Source organism: Typopeltis vanoorti, chromosome 2 (genome assembly GCF_054136105.1).
Source record: "Typopeltis vanoorti isolate ZY-2024b chromosome 2, IOZ_Tvanoo_1.0, whole genome shotgun sequence".
Classification (NCBI taxonomy): domain Eukaryota; kingdom Metazoa; phylum Arthropoda; class Arachnida; order Uropygi; family Thelyphonidae; genus Typopeltis; species Typopeltis vanoorti.
The window spans coordinates 4,653,684-4,672,482 of record NC_143550.1 but is presented as its reverse complement, the minus strand read 5'-3'; the positions used below and the strand labels follow the sequence as shown (position 1 = coordinate 4,672,482).

At 36.8% G+C, this 18,799-nt stretch overlaps 1 protein-coding gene across 3 annotated transcripts in view; it reads right to left on the bottom strand.

Moving 5' to 3' along the window:
- The window catches only part of LOC150108792 (kinesin-like protein KIF11-B), a 706,328-nt gene that overhangs the window by 149,920 nt on the left and 537,609 nt on the right, over positions 1 to 18,799 (bottom strand). For all 3 annotated transcript variants that reach the window (XM_090403242.1, XM_090403252.1, XM_090403263.1), the window contains exon 20: positions 1,166 to 1,262. In XM_090403242.1, coding sequence (XP_090259368.1) covers positions 1,166 to 1,262 — 97 coding nt within the window. The remainder of the gene's footprint in view (positions 1 to 1,165; positions 1,263 to 18,799) is intronic.

Below are 18,799 nucleotides of genomic sequence, written 5' to 3'. Positions count from 1 at the left end.
GGGAGCCAGGCCCAAGTGGAGATACCAGGCAGAAGGTCATCTTCTCCTATATACTGATAGGATAATGATAATGGGAATTATAATGAGAAATATAATAATGAAAATAGGATAATGAGCCAGGCCCAAGTGGAGATACCAGGCAGAAGCATTAGCAAGGTCATCTCCTCCTATATACTCCTAGATACTGAGATAGGAGTGTTGGTAGCGTGCTCCACCTTTGCAAGGAGTTGCCCGGTGTTGTACCACTTTACCCCAGTCCTGAATATACTTTCAGGCACAAACTTTGTTTGCACACACTCGGATAAAGGATTAAGCTAAATTTATTATAGTCTGACCAAGTGAAAAATAAACTTTCAACATTTTTCACCATCACTGGGTAGTTTCCTCCACCATGAACACGTGCTTCACAGGGTGGGGGGTTAGTTATAGAAAGTTGAAAGGGAAAATAAGGAATAAATGAAGTAGCATTATTTCTATAAAGGAACTATAATTATTAAATAAAGCTAAAGTAGTGCCCACATAAAAACAGAAGCACAGTGGGCATTCAGGACAGGCAGTAGTATGTAGATAAAAGGGAAAATAAGGGATAATATTTTATTCCTTACAAAAATATTGGTAATGTTAATTACTAATATCTACTTAACATTGGTACGTAATAGTACCAGTACTTCTGTAAAGGAAGCATCAATAAATATAGGTAATACAGTGAGTCCTTGAAGTAGTGATACTACTAAGTGCATAAGAAAGTTTAATGAACTAATCTGATGAGTACATCATACAATTACACTAGTAAGACACTGCTAATAACAACTGCAGTTATTATTAGCAGTGTCTATATAATAACAGTTATTATTAGCATTCTATTGCGGTGAACTGTAAATATAACACAATCATTATTGTATACTTATAACAGAAGTTAAAATATGAGTGCAGTTTATAAATTTTGCTATAACTATATAAGTAAACTATCAATCATATAACTATAAAACATGGAATGAAAGCATTGCTTTTGTAGCACTCACTTGTCATGCTACAGAAGTTAATAACAGAGTGAGTACCATATATATATCCCCCCTCCCATCGTTTATTCAGAAATTTTCAGAACGTGAAAGTTTGAATATGTGATTATAGTATACTAACAAGTGATATTAATAAAAATAACAACCTGTTTTATATCTTGAATAGATTTGCTGATGGTATCTACTTCATCAGAAGAAATGGACTGACATCCTAAGATTAGAGACTTCATTTCATGCATCTGTCTATAATGAATAAAATTAGTTCAGTACAAATTCAAACTGTATCATCATTTTAAATTTTGAATGAGCATAATCATTATCACTACTTGGTATGAAAATATTTTTATGTTACTGTTGACTGTCACTATAACAAACTGCCTAAAAGTTCCAAAAGATCTCAGGCACAATGCAATCATTAATGAAATTCACCGCATCTAACTATTCCTGTGGTCCTACATGTTTGCTACAGTGAGAGTCAACTGTATATTTCTTTAAACTTATATGTCAGTTGATTAAAAACAAAGAGACCAGTGTTCATTAAAAGATTCCCTTGACATTTTTAACCTCAGTTTCTCACAAGCACAATTAACAAACATGGTTAAAGGAAAACAGATCATGAAAGGGTAAAGAAATTAGAGCTTCTGTAGAAGAGTGACATTTGGATGGAAAGACCTGCATTTGAATCCCAAACAGAAATTTACAAAGAACTTTTATCAGGGCTATTCAAACATCAAATACTACTTTATTCATTTGTAATCATTAACAGTAAAAGTTACTACAGCAGTAAGAAGAGAAATTAAAAACTGATTGTGGACATTAAATTTAAGCATATATTTCTTTCAAGTGGCTTTTTTCACCATCTTTTACGGGGTGGTTAAGGGTCAAAGTTGGATGACTGGGAGACCTTCAAGTCAGAAGACCTGGAGAACTGATCAAGTCTTTTGACTTAATGTTCAATCTCATATTCTTATGGTGCAACCTGTTAGTAGGTATCAAACTGGACACTGAATGATGAACTGGAAGTTTGGCATGTAGCCAATCAAATTGTTTCTAATTGGCTTAAACCATAATGCAAAGTGATGTCACAACATGATAGAATTTCATGTTAGCTAGGTGTCACCAAAAACAAGGGCATTGTTAAACAAGGCCCTTGTTGATTTTGTCAGGGAAAGGATGAACAGTGAAAAGTCAGCTACCAGAACAAATCCCAACTCACCATCAGCAGAGTTCAAGTTTGGCACCATCAACATAAGAAGTATCAATGAAAAGGAAATGGAACTAGTAGAAGAATTGGATAAGTACTAGATTGACATAATAGGTGTTATCAAAATAAAGAAGACAAAAAACAGATGAGATCTTTCCAAGCAACACATACAAGATGTTACATTCAGGCAATAACAACCAGGGAAAAGAAGGAGTAGCTATAGTATTCAACAATTAATAAAATGACGATACTATTCTTCAATGGCAGGCAGTATCAAGTAGGGTGATATGGGCCAATATGTGAATGAGGAACTGGACAATCAGACTTATCTGTGCCTATGGTCCCATAGAAGATTCTGCCAAGGAAGAAGTGGAGGAATTTTTCAACATATCAGAGAAGGCAGCTGGCATGATGAAAATGAAAAAGTTGATCCTTGCTGGAGATCTAAATAGCAGAGTAGGAAATTATTTCCTGACATAGAGCAATGTTTTGGAAAATTTTGGTAAAAAGAGCAAAGCTAATAATAACAGTGAGTGCCTACTCAATTTCTAGCCAGGACATGGACTAATTATTACTAACATCATGTTCCAACATACAGATGCGCATAAATTCACCTGGAGAGAAGATGTAAGAAATATGAGCTTTGCTATATATATTGACTATGCTAATGTTGATAGTAATATTTTCACACTGGTTTAGAGACAAGAGTATGCAGAGGATCTGAAATTGGAAGTGATCTACATTTAGTTTTAAGCAGTATGAAACGAAATATCATACTGAAAAAAAAAAAAAGCGTGTAAGAAAGTTTTAAAATGAATAAAAGTTGAGTGGCTTTCAGAAATGAACTGTAGACAAACATTATTCAGGAAAAAAACAAAAATTCAAAATATGAACCAAAACCTGGAGCTTCAGTGGCAAACCTGAAGAAACTATTGATTAATTTAGCCAGAGGGGCATGTGGTGAGGATGCCTGCAAGGATAGAAAAATCAGAACTGTATGGTGGACTCAGGAATTAAAGAGGTAGTGAAGGTAAAGAAGAAAAGAATATGAAAAGCTGCTTGCAAGAAGGTCAGCTTCTGCTCTGAGAGAATGCAGTGAGAAATGTAGGAAAGAGAGGCACTATGTAAAACTTGCTAAACAAAAGTCATGGGAAGACATCGGAAGAACATAGAAAAAGCAATATCAGCAAGGTGGTAAAATATTCTAAAAAGATAACAGATATTCTATTATATTTTATCAGAAAGGAAGAAAAGAGTACTTTAAAAGGAATCAAAGACAATAAGGCGACATGAAAACTGAAGTTAAAGAATACTACATGTCTGGAGTGATTACTTTGAAAGATTGCGCACTGGTTTCTATAAATTAAGAAACAAAGAAAGAAATTACAGTAACACAAAACCTATGTGATGAATTTGCATGCAATTCGGTGAAAACCAGTATCAGATCTGAAAGAAACATTCACAAAAAATGTAAATAAACAGTTTAATTCAGTAGCGATGAATACAATGCTCACTAATGATGTTCCATATTATAAATTAAAGATGCAAAGAAATTATATTATTATTATTATGGGCAAAGACAGTGTGATATGGAGTTTGTGGACGTGTGGAGTGAGTTTGATGGGCAAAAGGATTTGTAAAAGATGGATGGCTTGCATTTGAATGGATTTGGTGTGTGAAGACTGGAAAAAGTGTTGCTGAATGAAGTGAAAGTAGATGTGCAAAATCAGGGAAACTAGAACTATTAAGAAGAGGGGAAGTGGATATGCAGACATCAGTGAGAAAGTTGAATGTAAGAATGTATATAATGTGTCCGAGCTAGTACGAAGGAGAAGAAATCGGAATGGGATAGTTAGTATTGTTGGATTCTGATTATGTAGAAATTAGAATAAATGTTATTTGATTCAGAATCCAACATGATTTTCCGTCACAAGAACTATATTTGTAAATATTATTTAATGTAAATAACATAAATTATAATTGATATCATATAACTGCCTTAATTATATCAAGTTTTTAATTATTTAATCAAAAGAAAGTGTTAATGATAAAGAGGTTCTGTATTAAATATTATTAAGTTATTTTATTTATTGTTATGTCAATATTATAAGAACTTGTATTTGTAATTTAACTACGCACTTATTGAAATGCAAATATTCTATTTATTCTTTTTTGTGAAAGTTTAACGTTATGTAATAACTGAATGTAGTTGTATAGCCTAATGTAACATTCGCGAGAATGTTTACGTTTATCGGTTGTCATAGAGACGCATGAAATAAACGAGCGCGAGTGAAGGGAGCGTGGGCAAAATGAGAAGAGAAAATATATACGCAGTAGGAGAGTCGGAATGGAATTTTGGAAGTAAAAAGTAGCAAGGGGATAAACTAGAGAAGTAGAAGTAAATAAAAGGTTCTTAGGGTAGGAGTTAAGTGGATAATTTTTATAAGTGAGCAAGGAAGAAACGAATTTTATAGTTAGCTGAAAGTGAAATCAGCAGTAATAATAAAAGGGAAATTGATGCTGTAATCGGATAATATAAAAGGCTGGACGTTCAAGGAAGAATTCTGAATAAACCCAGTTGGTCTAGAATTGCGGCTTATTTCCAATTTGCCCTAAGGAGAACCGCCCAGTGTTTTAATTAGTTTATGAGTGGTAACAAGGATAGTTGAAGTACCCTGCAGTCGATGTCTGGATTTCTGAAGCGCGATTGATAGTTTTTTTTAATTATAACTGTGGATAAGTCTTGTAGATGTGTTCTTAAGTGAAATAAAAATAATTTAAAAGTTTGCTCACAACGTATTTGATGTACTAGGAACTATTTCCGGTAAGGACTATGTTAGTGTATTATTTCAATGCTTGAAGAATTGAGTGTTAATTACGCTACGCTTAACCTAACCTCAACTGTGGAAACTCTTCGTGATTGAGAGTTGAAGTTAAGAATTGTTAGAGAGATATTTTCAACTATTAGTGCCTGCGATATTTTGAACTTATAGCATGACTGAGAAGTGTGTGAAACTGATTAAATAAGAAATTCTATTGTAATAAATTGAGTAAAGAAACTTTGTGATTCTGAAACTGTGAATTTGTATGTGAAAGTTTGGAAGATTGAATTAATATGAATGACTTGACCTGATGTACTAACTTGACTGAGTTGTCATATTTAGAAGTGGAATTCATGTATTTGTTATATAACCATATATTAAATGTTTTGTTTGTTAATTTAAATATTGTGTTTGCCTGAATTTCTTTTTACTGCACCGTTCACAAAAATTAGAATCTAGCGGGAATCCCAGAAAGAAAATAAATACTTCGGCCTGAATGAATGAAAAGACTACTAACTAATTTTGAATTGATCCTACTAATTCATATAGACTTATCTAAGGATAGAGTGGCGCAGTATAATAGAAATTTCTCTACCCTTAGATCAGTGATTAATTTGCAATTAGTTTTCCTTTATTTATATGAAAGTGACTTTTAGCAAGATGGCGGATTCGAACGTCAAGACAGTATAACGCATCAAGATGGGGTGGGACAAATTGACCTCTGCATTTCGTGTATACTAATACCAGGAGTATTAGGAACAAGGGGGAGGAATTTTTGGCCTTGGTCGGCTCTTCCTGGTCAGAGGTTATTGGCATTAGTGAAATATGGCTGACAGAAGATGACATACAGGGTGTTCGGGATAAATTTGACAGTTTCGTAAGGAAAAAGAAAATCTTCTTTGTATCTATTAAATTTAATGAATTGACAAAAAAACATTACAGGCAGAGTTAATTACAATACTATCAACAAGATTTACTCAAAATAACCACCATTAGCATCGATCACAGCTTCAATTCTGCTTCGGAACCTCGAACAAGCTGATGCTACAGTCTCCCTGGGAAGGGCCGCAAAAACTGTTTTAATTTTATCCATTAACTGGGCTTTTGTATTACTGGAAGTGCGATTGGTGTCTTTTTCAACTGCGCCCCATACAAAATAATCCATGGGGTTAAGGTCTGGGGAGTTTGGAGGCCAAACATTTGGACTGGTGAAGTCGTAGAAATTTTCAGACAACCATTTTTGACTTTTCCCAGAGGTGTGGCAAGGGGCCGAATCCTGCTGCCATACATACGGCCTACCATTGGCTACCCTTGTTATCCAGGGCTTGACTACAGTTAGCAACTCCACGAACAAAGCCCGAATTCCAATGCCAGGGTTCTTCAACACCTGTTCCTGCAGATTTGCGAGGAATTCTGCTGTACGAACGCAATCAGATCGTCTGCTAGGGATCTTTCTTCTTGCTACATCCTCGTAGTCACCATTGCAAGTCTCTAGTTCATGCCTGATTGTTTTTACTGTATTCAGGGAGCATTGGGCAGCAGTCGTAATATCCTTATTTTGATGGCGGGCACGAATCATCATGATACAAGTTATTCTCTTCCATGATTCAGGTGGGTTCCAGCTATCCATCCTTTCTGACATCTTGTATATGAATGAAGAAGGGTCCAAACTTTTAAATGAAGAGAAGTGTGTGTTAATACATGTAACTTTACGGGAAAATATAATTAATTATAAATATGTCAAATTTATCCCGAACACCCTGTAGTTAGTGGGATAGAATGTGTAGGGTATAGCGTGTTCAGGAGGGACAGAGAGAATAAAATGGGGGTAGGAGTGTTATTGATGATAGCTGATGAACTGCAGCCAAGGAGAATAGAAGTTGAATTGCAGGATAGTGAAAAGAGCTCATCTGAGGCTATTTGGTGTGAGATTGAGACTAGCAGAACAAAATATACAGTTGGGTGCTGCTATAGACCAGGTGATGGAATAGATGTTGGAGATAGTATGCATAAACAAATTGATTTCATCAATTTGTTAAAGCATACAAATAGGAAGGAGGGTAATTATTATGGGGGATTTCAACTATGGTAACATTGATTGGAAGGAAGATAGGACACGTGAGGAAGAAACTGGATTTTATCCAGTTATTAAGAGATAACTATCTGAGACAGCATGTAATTGAAAATACTAGGGGTTCGAGAGTGCTTGACCTAGTAATAACATCTGAGAATTTGACTGTAATGAATATGACCATGTTGCCACCTATTGGTGAGAGTGATCATAAGGTCTTGACTTGGGAGGTGGCTAATCGTGTGAAATTTTCGATTAAGACAGGATACATGTGGAATTACCGAGCTGGCAAGTATGACAAGCTCTAGGAGATTGCTTGGTTCAGTGCCATGGCATGTACAACTGCAAGGGCTGGATGTTGATAGTGCATGGGAAGTGGTCAAGGAGCATTTGCAGGAGGTTATGGCTGACTGTATATCTAGAGTCCGAATAGTAAATCAAGTAGGGGTTAAATGGATGAATAACACCATTAAGCTTGAGTTGCAAAAAAAGAAACAACTGTGGAGGGAATTTAAGGAGAAAGGTGACTTGCAGGCACACGAACGGTATAAAGCACAGGCCAGAAGAGTAACAAGTGTGGTAAGAAAAGCAAAAGCAGATTATGAAAGGAAATTAGCCACGCAAGCTAAAGAGAATCTCAAAGTTCTTTCAGTATGCTACAAGTAAAAGAAAACTGCACATGGCAGAATTGTTTTAAGGATGCCGATGGTAGGGAGGTCACTGAATCAGTTGATATAGTGGTATTACTGAGGCACTTTGCAAGAGTATATCATCCAGGTGGTGACATTGAAGGAACCATTAGTTTATACGGGAATTGTGGTGAATGAAGTGGAGGTGAATAGGTTGTTACAGAACTTTAATGTGAATACATCTGTGGGATTGGATGGTATACCAGCTCGTGTCGTATGTGAAGCGGCTAAAGAATTGTCATGTCCTTGACCATTTTGTTTAATTTGAGTCTCAGGTCTTGGTTATCCCAAGGGGGTGGAAAGAGGGAAAAATAGTTCCACTGCATAAAGAAGTTTCCAAGACTGCTGTTGTAAATTACCAACCAATTAGCATATCAGGAATCGTTGTCAAGGTTTTGGAGAAATTAGTCAAGAGAAAAATACAGGATTGGATAGATGAAAATGGGATACTGTATGGGGGACAGCATGGTTTTGTGAAGGGTAGATCATGCCTCACTAACTTGCTGACATTTTATAATACAGTGACGGCTGAACTGGATAAGGGTAATGGGTTTAAAGAGATACTGCTGAACATGGCTAAGGCCTTTGACAGGATACCACATGGAATTTTAATCAGTAAACTGCAACACATGGGAATGGATATAGGGTTGGTGAGATGGATTGGGTGGTTGATGGAGAGATATCAGAGAGTAGTTTACTAAGGAGTAGAGTCCAAAAGACGGCCTGTGACTAGTGGTGTGCTGCAGGGTTCTGTTCTAGGACCATTGCTTGTTTAATTTGTTCATTAACGATATAGGGAAGGATCTGAGAGGAACGGTTCATTTGTTCGCTGATGATGCAAAGTTGGGTAGGGCAATAGTGAATGCAGATGTCAAAATTTTGCAGGATGATTTCGATAGACTGGAGGTCTGGGCTAAGGAGAATGAATGTCAATTTAATGTGGCAAAATGTAAGGTTATGCATTTTGGGGAGAAAAGATTAGCAGCAGTATATCACATCGGTGGAACTGTACTCCAGGAGATTGATGAGGCCAGGGATTTGGGAGTGTTGGTGGAAACCAACACTCCCAAATCCCTGGCCTCATCCCTGGGAGTTGAAGTTTAGGGGGCACATTGCAAAAGTGGCTAAATCAGTTCATCAAATCACTTGGATGCCGAAGAATATTTTACGAGCAAAGACAAGCAAGTTATTGTTTCTCTGTATCGAGCCTTGATAAGACCCCACTTCTCGATTACTGTGCCCAGATTTGGGCAGAGTAATCAAGATGGGGATTAGTCAAGATGTTAATCTTAGCCCAGACCTCTAATCTATCCAAATCATCATGCAAAATTTTGACATCTTCTGCATCCAGAGGCGAGTGACCAAGATGATAGCAGGTCTATGGAATGAACCTTATGAGAACAGGTTGAAGATTTGTGGGTTGCAAAAATTGGTTGATAGGCAGAAAAGGAGAGATATGATTGAGACATTCAATTGCTTAAGAGTTTCTACAGGATTAATTCAGAGGATATTTTTAAGAACAGGACTGGTGGTGGGAGGACTAGGGGCCATCCATGGAAGCTGGGCAAGAGTGTGGTTAGTAAGGGTGTTAGAGCTAGGTTTATTTTACTTTTAGAGTGGTGAATGAGTGGAATAAGCTGGCAGAGTCTGTTTTGGGTGTTATGACAGTGAATGAGTTCAAGGCAAAGTATGATAGATACTGTGTGAATGTCTAATAGTTGTGATGGATATGATGTTTAGGGCCTCCCCGATGAGTATAATAATAATAATACACTCCAAGGAGTCCTTAGACTCATTGAGGGAGGCCCTAAACATCATGTCAAGAACTATTCAGTAGTCACACAGTATCTATGTTACTTTGCTATGAACTCATTCACAGTCATGGTATCCACAACAGACTCTGGCAGCTTATTCCAATCATTCACCACTCTCCAAAAAAAAAAAAAAAAAAAAAAAACATAGTTCTAACACCCTTGCTAACTACACTTTTGTTCAGTTTCCATGGATGGCCTCTAGTTCTCCCACCACCAGACCTGTTATGAAAAATTTCCTCTGAATGGACCTTGTAAAAAAACCCCTCAGTAATTTGAATGTCTCAATCATATCACCCCTTTTCCAGCTATCAACCAATTTCTGTACCCCCACAGATCTTCGACCTGTTCTCGTAAGATTCATTCCATAGACCGGCTATCATCTTGGTCATTTGCTTCTGGATACTCATAGTTGGCCGCTAGAGGGATTCGTAGTCGTATGTGTGTGCGTGTGTTGAAAGTTTCTGATAAGATAAGTGTTATTTTAAGTTATCGTTGATAAAATTACTTGAATATTACGTAGTTTTGTTTACCTTGCATATCTTAGTGCATCTGTTTGTGTGTTTTTGGTGTTTCATTTTATAATTTGATAAAATACGTTAGAAGCAAGTATGGCTCCCGTACGAAGGAAAATGGCGGCCAGTAATGATGGTTCGCCATCTTTATTCAAGAACAGTAATATAAAGGAGATGATTCAGTGTACTATTCTGCGAGATGAATGCTTTGCGGAGTGTGGTTAGATGATAATAAAGGAGTGAATGTGTGTAGAAAATGTAGGGAGAATGAGGAATAAAAGTGTAATTCAGGTCGTGAGTGAGATATTTTTGTCAAACTTCAGAATGAAGAAAATAGCGATATGACAAGAAATGGCGAGGTTGTACCAGAGAACTGTGAGGGTGTGAATGATAGTATTAATTCAGAGCATATTAATGGTTTGACAGAGAATAAAAAAGATGAGATAGATGCAATGAGTGAGATCGCGTTATTGAGTGGTGCGATACAAAGGGCAAAACAGCAGCTAGAGCGTATGAGCAAAAGTCGAAATGAACCAGCCAATAATAAAAAGTATGATAAGAAAAATAAGCGTATGAGTGTGAACATGAACAAAATGAAGGATAGAGTGCTGTATGGAGACTCGTTAGTACGAGTCTCCATAGAGTGTGTTAGTAGAGGATTTGACAAAATCGTACCAACCTGGTGCAACCATAAAGGATGTAACTGAGTCTATTAGGGAGCAAAAGGAAAGGGTGAAAGAAATGATTGTTGTGGCAGGTACGAATGATTTGAAAGGAGATAAAATGGAAATGATAGAAGACTGAATTGTTTGAGGTAGCAAAAGAAAAGAGTGAGAGAGTTAGAATGATTAGTCTTTTGCCACGGTATGACAGTGAAATGTTTAAAAGGAGGGCTATAATTGCAAATGACTTTAGGCGTGGGTTATGTATGACGAGTGGTGTGGAATTTGTGGACATGTGGAGTGAGTTCGATGGGCAAAAGAATCTATATAAGATGGATGGCTTGCATTTGAATGGGTGCGGGGTAAGGAGACTTGAAAAAGTGTTGCTGAATGTAGTGGATGTGCAAAATCAGGGAAACAAGATTTATTAAGGGGGGGAGAGGTAGATATACAGTCCTTAGGGAGGCAGCTGAATGTATGAATGAGTATAATATGCCCGAGTGAATAAGGACAACAAATCAGAATGGGATAGTTAATATAAGGCATCAAGGTAGGGTTGGGGCTAATGGGGGGGGGGATCTTAAATTCATGTACACTAATGCTAGGAGTATTAGGAACAAGAAGGAAGAGTTTTGTTCATGGTTGGCACTTCCAGACTACAGGTTATTGGTATTAGTGAAACATGGCTGACTGTAGATGATATAGCTAGCGAGATTGAATGTGATGAGTATAGTGTGTTCAGGAATAACAGGGAGAATAAAATGGGGGGAGAAGTATTGTTGATGATAGCTGATGAGCTGCAGCCAAGGAAAATAGAAGTTCAATTGCAGGATAGAGAAAAGAGCACATTTGAGGCCATTTGGTGTGAGATTGTGGCTAGCAGAACAAAATATACAATTGGGTGCTGCTATAGACTAGGTGATGAAAAAGATGGTGGTGACAGTATGCACAAGCAAATAGAAGAAATGAGTGGAAGGAGGGTAATTATTATGGGAGAGATAACACGGGAGGAAGGAATTGGATTTTATGTGGTTATTAAGAATAACTATCTGCGGCAGCATGTAATGGAAAATACTAAGGGTCAGTAAGTGCTTGACCTAGTAATTACATCTGAGGATTTGGCTGTAACGAATATGACCACATTGCCACCAATTGGTGAGAGTGATCATAGGGTCTTGACTTGGGAGGTGGCTAAAGGTGTGGAATTTACAATTAAGACAGGGTACATGTGGAATTATCAGGCTGGAAAGTATGATAAGCTTAGGAGTTAGATTGGTTCGTGCCATGGCATGTACAACTGCAAGGACTAGAAGTTGATAGTGCATGGGAGGCAGTTAAGAAGTGTTTGCATGAAGCAATGGCTGACTGTATACCTAGAGTCCGAATAATAAATCAAGTAGGGATTAAATGGATGAATAACACCATTAAGCTTGAGCTGCAAAAAAAAGAAACAACTATGGAGGGAATTTAGGAGAAAGGTGACTGGCAGGCACATGAATGGCATAAAGCGCAGGCCAGAAGGGTAACGAGTGTGGTAAGAAAAGCAAAAAGGGATTAAGAAAGAACATTGGCCAGGCAGGCTAAAGAGAATCCTAAACAGTTTTTTAGATAAGTAGCAAGTAAAAGGAAAAATGTACATGGCAGAATGATTTTAAAGAATGCCGATGGTAGGGAGGTAACCGATTCAGTTGATATAGTGGAATTACTGAGTGAGCACTTTGCAAGAGTATATGATCTAGGTGGTGACATTGCAGGAATGAATGAACCAATAGCTTATAGAGAAATTGAGGTGAATAGTATATTATAAAACCTTAATGTGAATACATCTGTGGGATTGGATGGTATACCAGCGCAGGTCTTATGTGAAGCAGCTAAAGAATTGTCAGTGCCCTTAACCATTTTGTTTAATTTGAGTCTTTGGTCTGGTTTAAGCATGAAGGGGTGAAAAAAGGGGAAAATAGTTCTACTGAATAAAGGAGGAACCAAGACTGCTGTTGTAAATTACCGACCGATTAGCATATCAGGAATCATTGTCAGGGTCTTAGAGAAATTAGTCAAGGAAAGAATACAGGATTGGATAGATGAAAATGGGATATTGTATGGGGGGACAACATAGTTTTGTGAAGGGTAGATCATGCCTCAGTAACTTGCTCACATTTTATAATACAGTGACAACTGAACTGGATAAGGATAATGGGTTTACAGTGATTCTACTGGACCTTGCCAAGGCCTTTGACAGGATACCACATGGAACCCTAATCAGTAAACTGGAGCAGATGGGGATGGATAGGAGGGTGGTTGATAGAGAGATACCAGAGAGTGGTTTATTCAGGAGTGGAGTCCAAAAGATGGCTTGTGACTAGTGGTGTGCCGCAGGGCTCTGTTCTTGGACCACCGCTTTTCAATTTGTTCATCAATGATATAGGTAAGGATCTGAGAGGAAGTTTTCACTTGTTTGCTGATGATGCAAAGTTGGGTAGAGCAATTGTGAGTGCACGGGATGTCAAAATTTTACAGGATGATTTGGATAGTTTGGAGGACTGGGCTAGGAAAAATGGATGTCAATTTAATGTTGCAAAGTGTAAGGTTATGCACTTTGGGATGAAAAGAATAGCAGCAGTATATCACATTGGTGGAACCATACTCCAGGAGATTGATGAGGCCAGGGATTTGGGAGTATTGGTGGATAGAGAATTGAAGTTTAGGGGGCACATTGCAAAAGTGGCTAAATCAGCTCATCAAATCACTTGGCTTCTGAAAAATACTTTAACATTCAGAGACAAACAAGTTGTTGTTCCTCTGTATTGAGCCTTGATAAGACCCCATCTGGACTACTGTGCCCAGTTATGGGCACCAGAGTTCCTTCGTGATGGGGAGGAAGTGGAGAGGATCCAGAGACGAGTGACGAAGATGATAGCAGGTCTGTGAAATGAACCTTATGAGAATAGGTTGAAGATTTGTGGGTTACAGATATTGGTTGATACGCAGAAGAGGGGTGATATGATTGAGACATTCAAATTACTGAAGGGTTTCTAGGACTGGTGGTGGGAGGACTACGGTCCATGCATGGAAGCTGGGCAAGAATGTGGTTGACAAGGGTATTAGAGCTAGGTTTTTTACTTGGAGATTGGTGAATGAGTGGAATAAGCTGCCAGAGTCTGTTGTGGGTGCTACGACCGTGAATGAATTCAAGGCAAGGTATGATAGATACTGTGTGAATGTCGAATAGTTGTTCTTGACATGATTTTTGGGCCTCCCTCGATGATCTGTCGACTACTTGGAGTTGCCTGGAATAATAATAATAATACTCTCTACCTCCTCCCCCGTCAAAGGGAAAAGATGGCACTCAGATCTGGGCACAGTAGTCAAGATGGGGTCTTATCTAAGGCTAGATAAAGAGGAACAATAACCTGCTTGTCAAACTATTCTTGGAGGTCTGAAGTGTGCTGATTGATGAAATTCATTTCCCATCTAAAGACAATCACAAACACCCATGCCTACTGCACAATTCGAACCTGTGGTCTGTTGGTTGGAGATTAGATAAACTAACCATTTGGCCAACCATCCTGGTTGGCCAAATGGTTAGTCAGTATTTCTGTATGGAATAATTCAGAAATACTGTGTGAGAGAATGGAATAGTTTCAAAGATTTATAGCTGAAATGTGAAAGTATATCAATCAGTTGGTCACAACAGTCATCATTACCATGTGTTTTTATTGGCTCTGGAGAAAGTGAAAGCATGACAGATGCCAGTGGAACATCACACAAAGAAGAGATAGTAATTTGGATACAGAAAGAGCACAGAGACTATATTAGATGGGTGCTAGTTCTGGAGCACAAGTTATGAGTATAGTTGTGGAAATATCATTAGAACTGGTAGGGTTTTTGATATTCAGATTTTTTTGTCTTTAGACAAGAGAAAGCATGCAATGCGCTAATTTTTCCTCAAAGACTGACTCCACTAAAGCAAACTTACGTTCCATTATGGAAAACTATTTCTTTAGTCCCCACAAGTTAAAATGAGAGTCAACTATTTCGCATATGTATGCAGGAGTTGAAGAAAAATAAAGAGGACAACTTTATAATTAAGGGGATACAAATTCCTTGTTGTTCAACTGCCAGCAAGCAAAACTCTAAGATCGAGAACTATGAATCTTTGAGTTTCATATATATCAAAAAAACTATTGGCGAATCCAAGTGTAAATGACCACCTGGTAGTACAACACCAAGGCAACTTGAAGCAAAGGTGGAGCAAGCTCCTTCACTATCCTTGATATTTTCTCATAATGTAAAAACACGGTCCCTAGGGGATGTAATATTGTAATTACATTATGAGGAGAGGTCACTACGCAGACCGGTTTCAACCTTTTTTGAGGTCTCATCAGTGAGTAGGGAGACCTTTTAGATATTTAGATATTTTAGATATTTTTTCGGTATATATGAAAATCATTGATTCGTAGTTCCCGATCTTAGAGTTTTGCTTACTGGCAGTTGAACAACAAGGGATTTGTATCCCCTCAATTATTATTAAGGATGCCAGAAAAATAGCCATTTGGCTTTCAATTTAGGACAACTTTATCTTTATGTAATACTGCAATGACAATCTGGATGCAGGAGTCAGAAGCACAGAGTTTGCAACCAACTTTGGAATGAGGAAGAAGAGAAAAGTTTCTGTATGATGTATACTTTTCATCATAGGTAGCAACCTGTTTGAGGAAGGATTCGTCTCAAATTATTAATATATTTTCCTGGCCTAGTAGATCATGTGTACAGTCACTTTTACTTCCCAATTTACAGAATGGCAATCACTGGATGTTTATGATTTGTGCAGAGCACTAGTATAGGTTTGTAACCTATCATGAATACAATAGGAATAAAAACAGAGTGCAAGAGATATCCTACATAAATCTGATGTTACAAATTACACTGAAAATACAGAAAATGAAATAGGGAACATCCAAAGTGAATTTATGACAAACAGAGCAAGAGAGGCACCATCGATATCAGAATGATACCAGTTTTGTTTTTTCTCTGGATCTTTTCCCTGCTATCTTGGCATCAAAAATCTGCTTTGCTAGCTTTCCTCTCTTTCTGTTTGAGTGAACCATACCATCTGAGATGACCTCTGCCCACACATTCCAAAATGCTAAAAATAAGTTCCATCCTAATATTTCATTTTTAATGAGATTCTTTCATTTGGTGACATCTGTTCACTCCACTCTCATAACTCTGTTCACCAGAACTATGCTATCTGTGGTGTCTAGTCCATCAAATGTTTTATTTTTAAATGAGCTTTCAGATGCATAAGTTAAAACTGGTTTGAACACTGTCATGTATACAGCTACTTAAGTGTTTCACTAATTTCTCTAATTTCATATAAATATATTTAGCAGACTCCCTATCATACTAACTTTGCTAATTTTGTTGTCTATTCCCATTCATTCTGCCATCTCCATTAAAGACTATGTTTAAACAGCAGAATGTTTTACTTTTGAAATATTTTTTTTTTTATTAATCACATCACTACATATTTCATTATATATATATATTTGAAAACATCACCATGTGAGTTGAAACATGCATTACAATGGAACCAAAGATACATTTCCCAAACATTTGGAATAGAAAGGCAATCACTACATTTTCAGTCAGGTGACTGTATTCAGCAGTTTCTTTGAAAAGTGAAAAAAATATCTGCTAATGCCTTTTATTTCCAAAATGGAATAAACAAAGCCATTTTAGCCCTATCTAACTTTTAATGGAGACTTGAGAGGTAGTCAATCTCCATACTTAACCAATCAGAGATAGCCATATAATATCAATGATATTATATGGCATCAGTTGAATAGAATACCTGCTGCCATTTTGTGGTCACTAACACGTTATTTGAAATAGTGTTGGATTCTACAGTTAATTTTCTTAAGCTTACAGGATAAAAATCCCACTTGCCTATTCTAGAGATTAATTTCATATTTATAATTAGATATGAAGGAGTTTTGGTATTATTCCACTAGATTCTATGACTAGTGTTGTCAATTTCATGATGACACAGACCAGATTTAAGATATTTGATAACTGCATATGACTCTATTATAGTAAAAGTAAAACATTTCAGCTACTTAGGCACAATTTTAGTGAAGATGGTAAATTAAAAATAGAAATAGGCAACAGAATCAACAAAGCTGGTATGGTAGGTAGTCAACTGAATAAATTCATATGGAATAAGAGAGAAATTAGTTCAAACACTAAATTAGCTGTATACAAGGCAGTGTTCAAACCAGTTTTAACTTATGGATCTGAGAGCTGGGTCAGAAGTAAAACACTTCACCAAAGACTAGAGACCACAGATATGAGCGTCCTGAGAAAGATTATAGGCGTGAACAGATGGCATCAATGTCAATATCATATTAAAAACGAGGATATTAGGAAAGAACTTGACATTGTCAGTATCCATGAATGTGTTAGCACAGCTAATCTCAGGTGGTATGGTCACTTAAACAGAATGGGCGAGGAAAGATTAGCAAAACAAGTGTTCTCTGCCAGGTTGGCAGCAAAACGACCCAAAGGAAGACCAAGATATAGGTGGATTGATACGGTACAAGGGCCTTAGACGATAGAAATATAAGATCTGATAATGTCTTGACAAGTAACAAACTGATTTGGAGGAAAATTGTAGATAGGAAGTTAGTAATGATGTAAATTTTTCATGTAGTACACCCCTTGAGGATACACAGGAATTTGATGATGACGACTCTACAGTTCTGAAATATGTGTAATCTTCCCAAATAATCAAAGAAGACATGTTGCAGGAATCAGTGGTGCACTCAGGATTAATCTTGTGTGTGTGTGTGGAAGGGGGAGGGACAGAGTTGAATGGAGAAAAATATTTTTAATGCAAATTCAATAAAATTCATTAGGTGATTATAAAAATTTATTTAAAGAATAAAATCCAGTTTTTTTCCCCTTTTTCTTTGGGGGTGCCAGGGTCCCTTGTCCCCCCCCCCCCAACTAATTCTATTTCATGAATAAATTCTTTTAAATCATAGCAAAGCATTTCTTGATTTTGTTCAAAAAATTTTAATAAATATCGGAGGTGTTTAAATTCGCAGTCATTTATATTTTCCTTTAATACAAGTAAGTATTGTTGGAAAGTTTTTATTGAACTTAACAAGTCAATTAAATTTTTATCTCTACCTTGTAACTCTAAATTTAAATTGCTTAATTTCGCAGAGAAATCTACTAAAAATGATAAGTGTAACAATCATCTTTTATCACTCAATTGTGGATAAATATCCCCTTTTTCATTAAGAAAATTTTTTATATCATTAATTAATACAAGAAATCTTTCTAAAAATTGACTTCTGCTGAGCCAGCGAACATTATTGTACAACAGAAGTTCCCTATCATCATCATCTGCATGTAATTTAAATAACCGCCTTTGCAGGGCTTTTCCTAGAACAGAATTTACAATTTTAAATGTAATATCCAAAACAACTTTTGTGTTTAATCTTTTACTACACAGTACTTGTTGGTGAATAATACAGTGGTATGTTAAAAATTTGGATATTTGTCATCATTTTTACATAATGAAATGAAGCCTGATTTATTACCTATCATTGCAGGAGCATCATCAGTAGTAACAGACACAAGTTTAAAAAGTGGAAGTTTGTGTTGTTTCACAAATTCATCAAATGCCGAAAAAATGTCTTCTCCCCTAGTCCTTCCCAATAATGGTATAATTTTCAAAAGTTCTTTACTTGAATAATCTTGAAATACCATGCAAATAAATACCATTAACTGAGCAATATCAGTGAAGTCATTTGATTCATCAAATTGTAATGAAAACGCAACACACTGGTGAATGTCTGACATTAACCTGGCCTGGAAACTTTTCTCTGGCAATTGGAACTTTTCCTTTCGGCAATTTGAAATCTTGTCTGCGGTCTAGAAGTAGTCTCTCTCTAGCGAAGTCAATAAATACCATTAACTGAGCAATATCAGTGAAG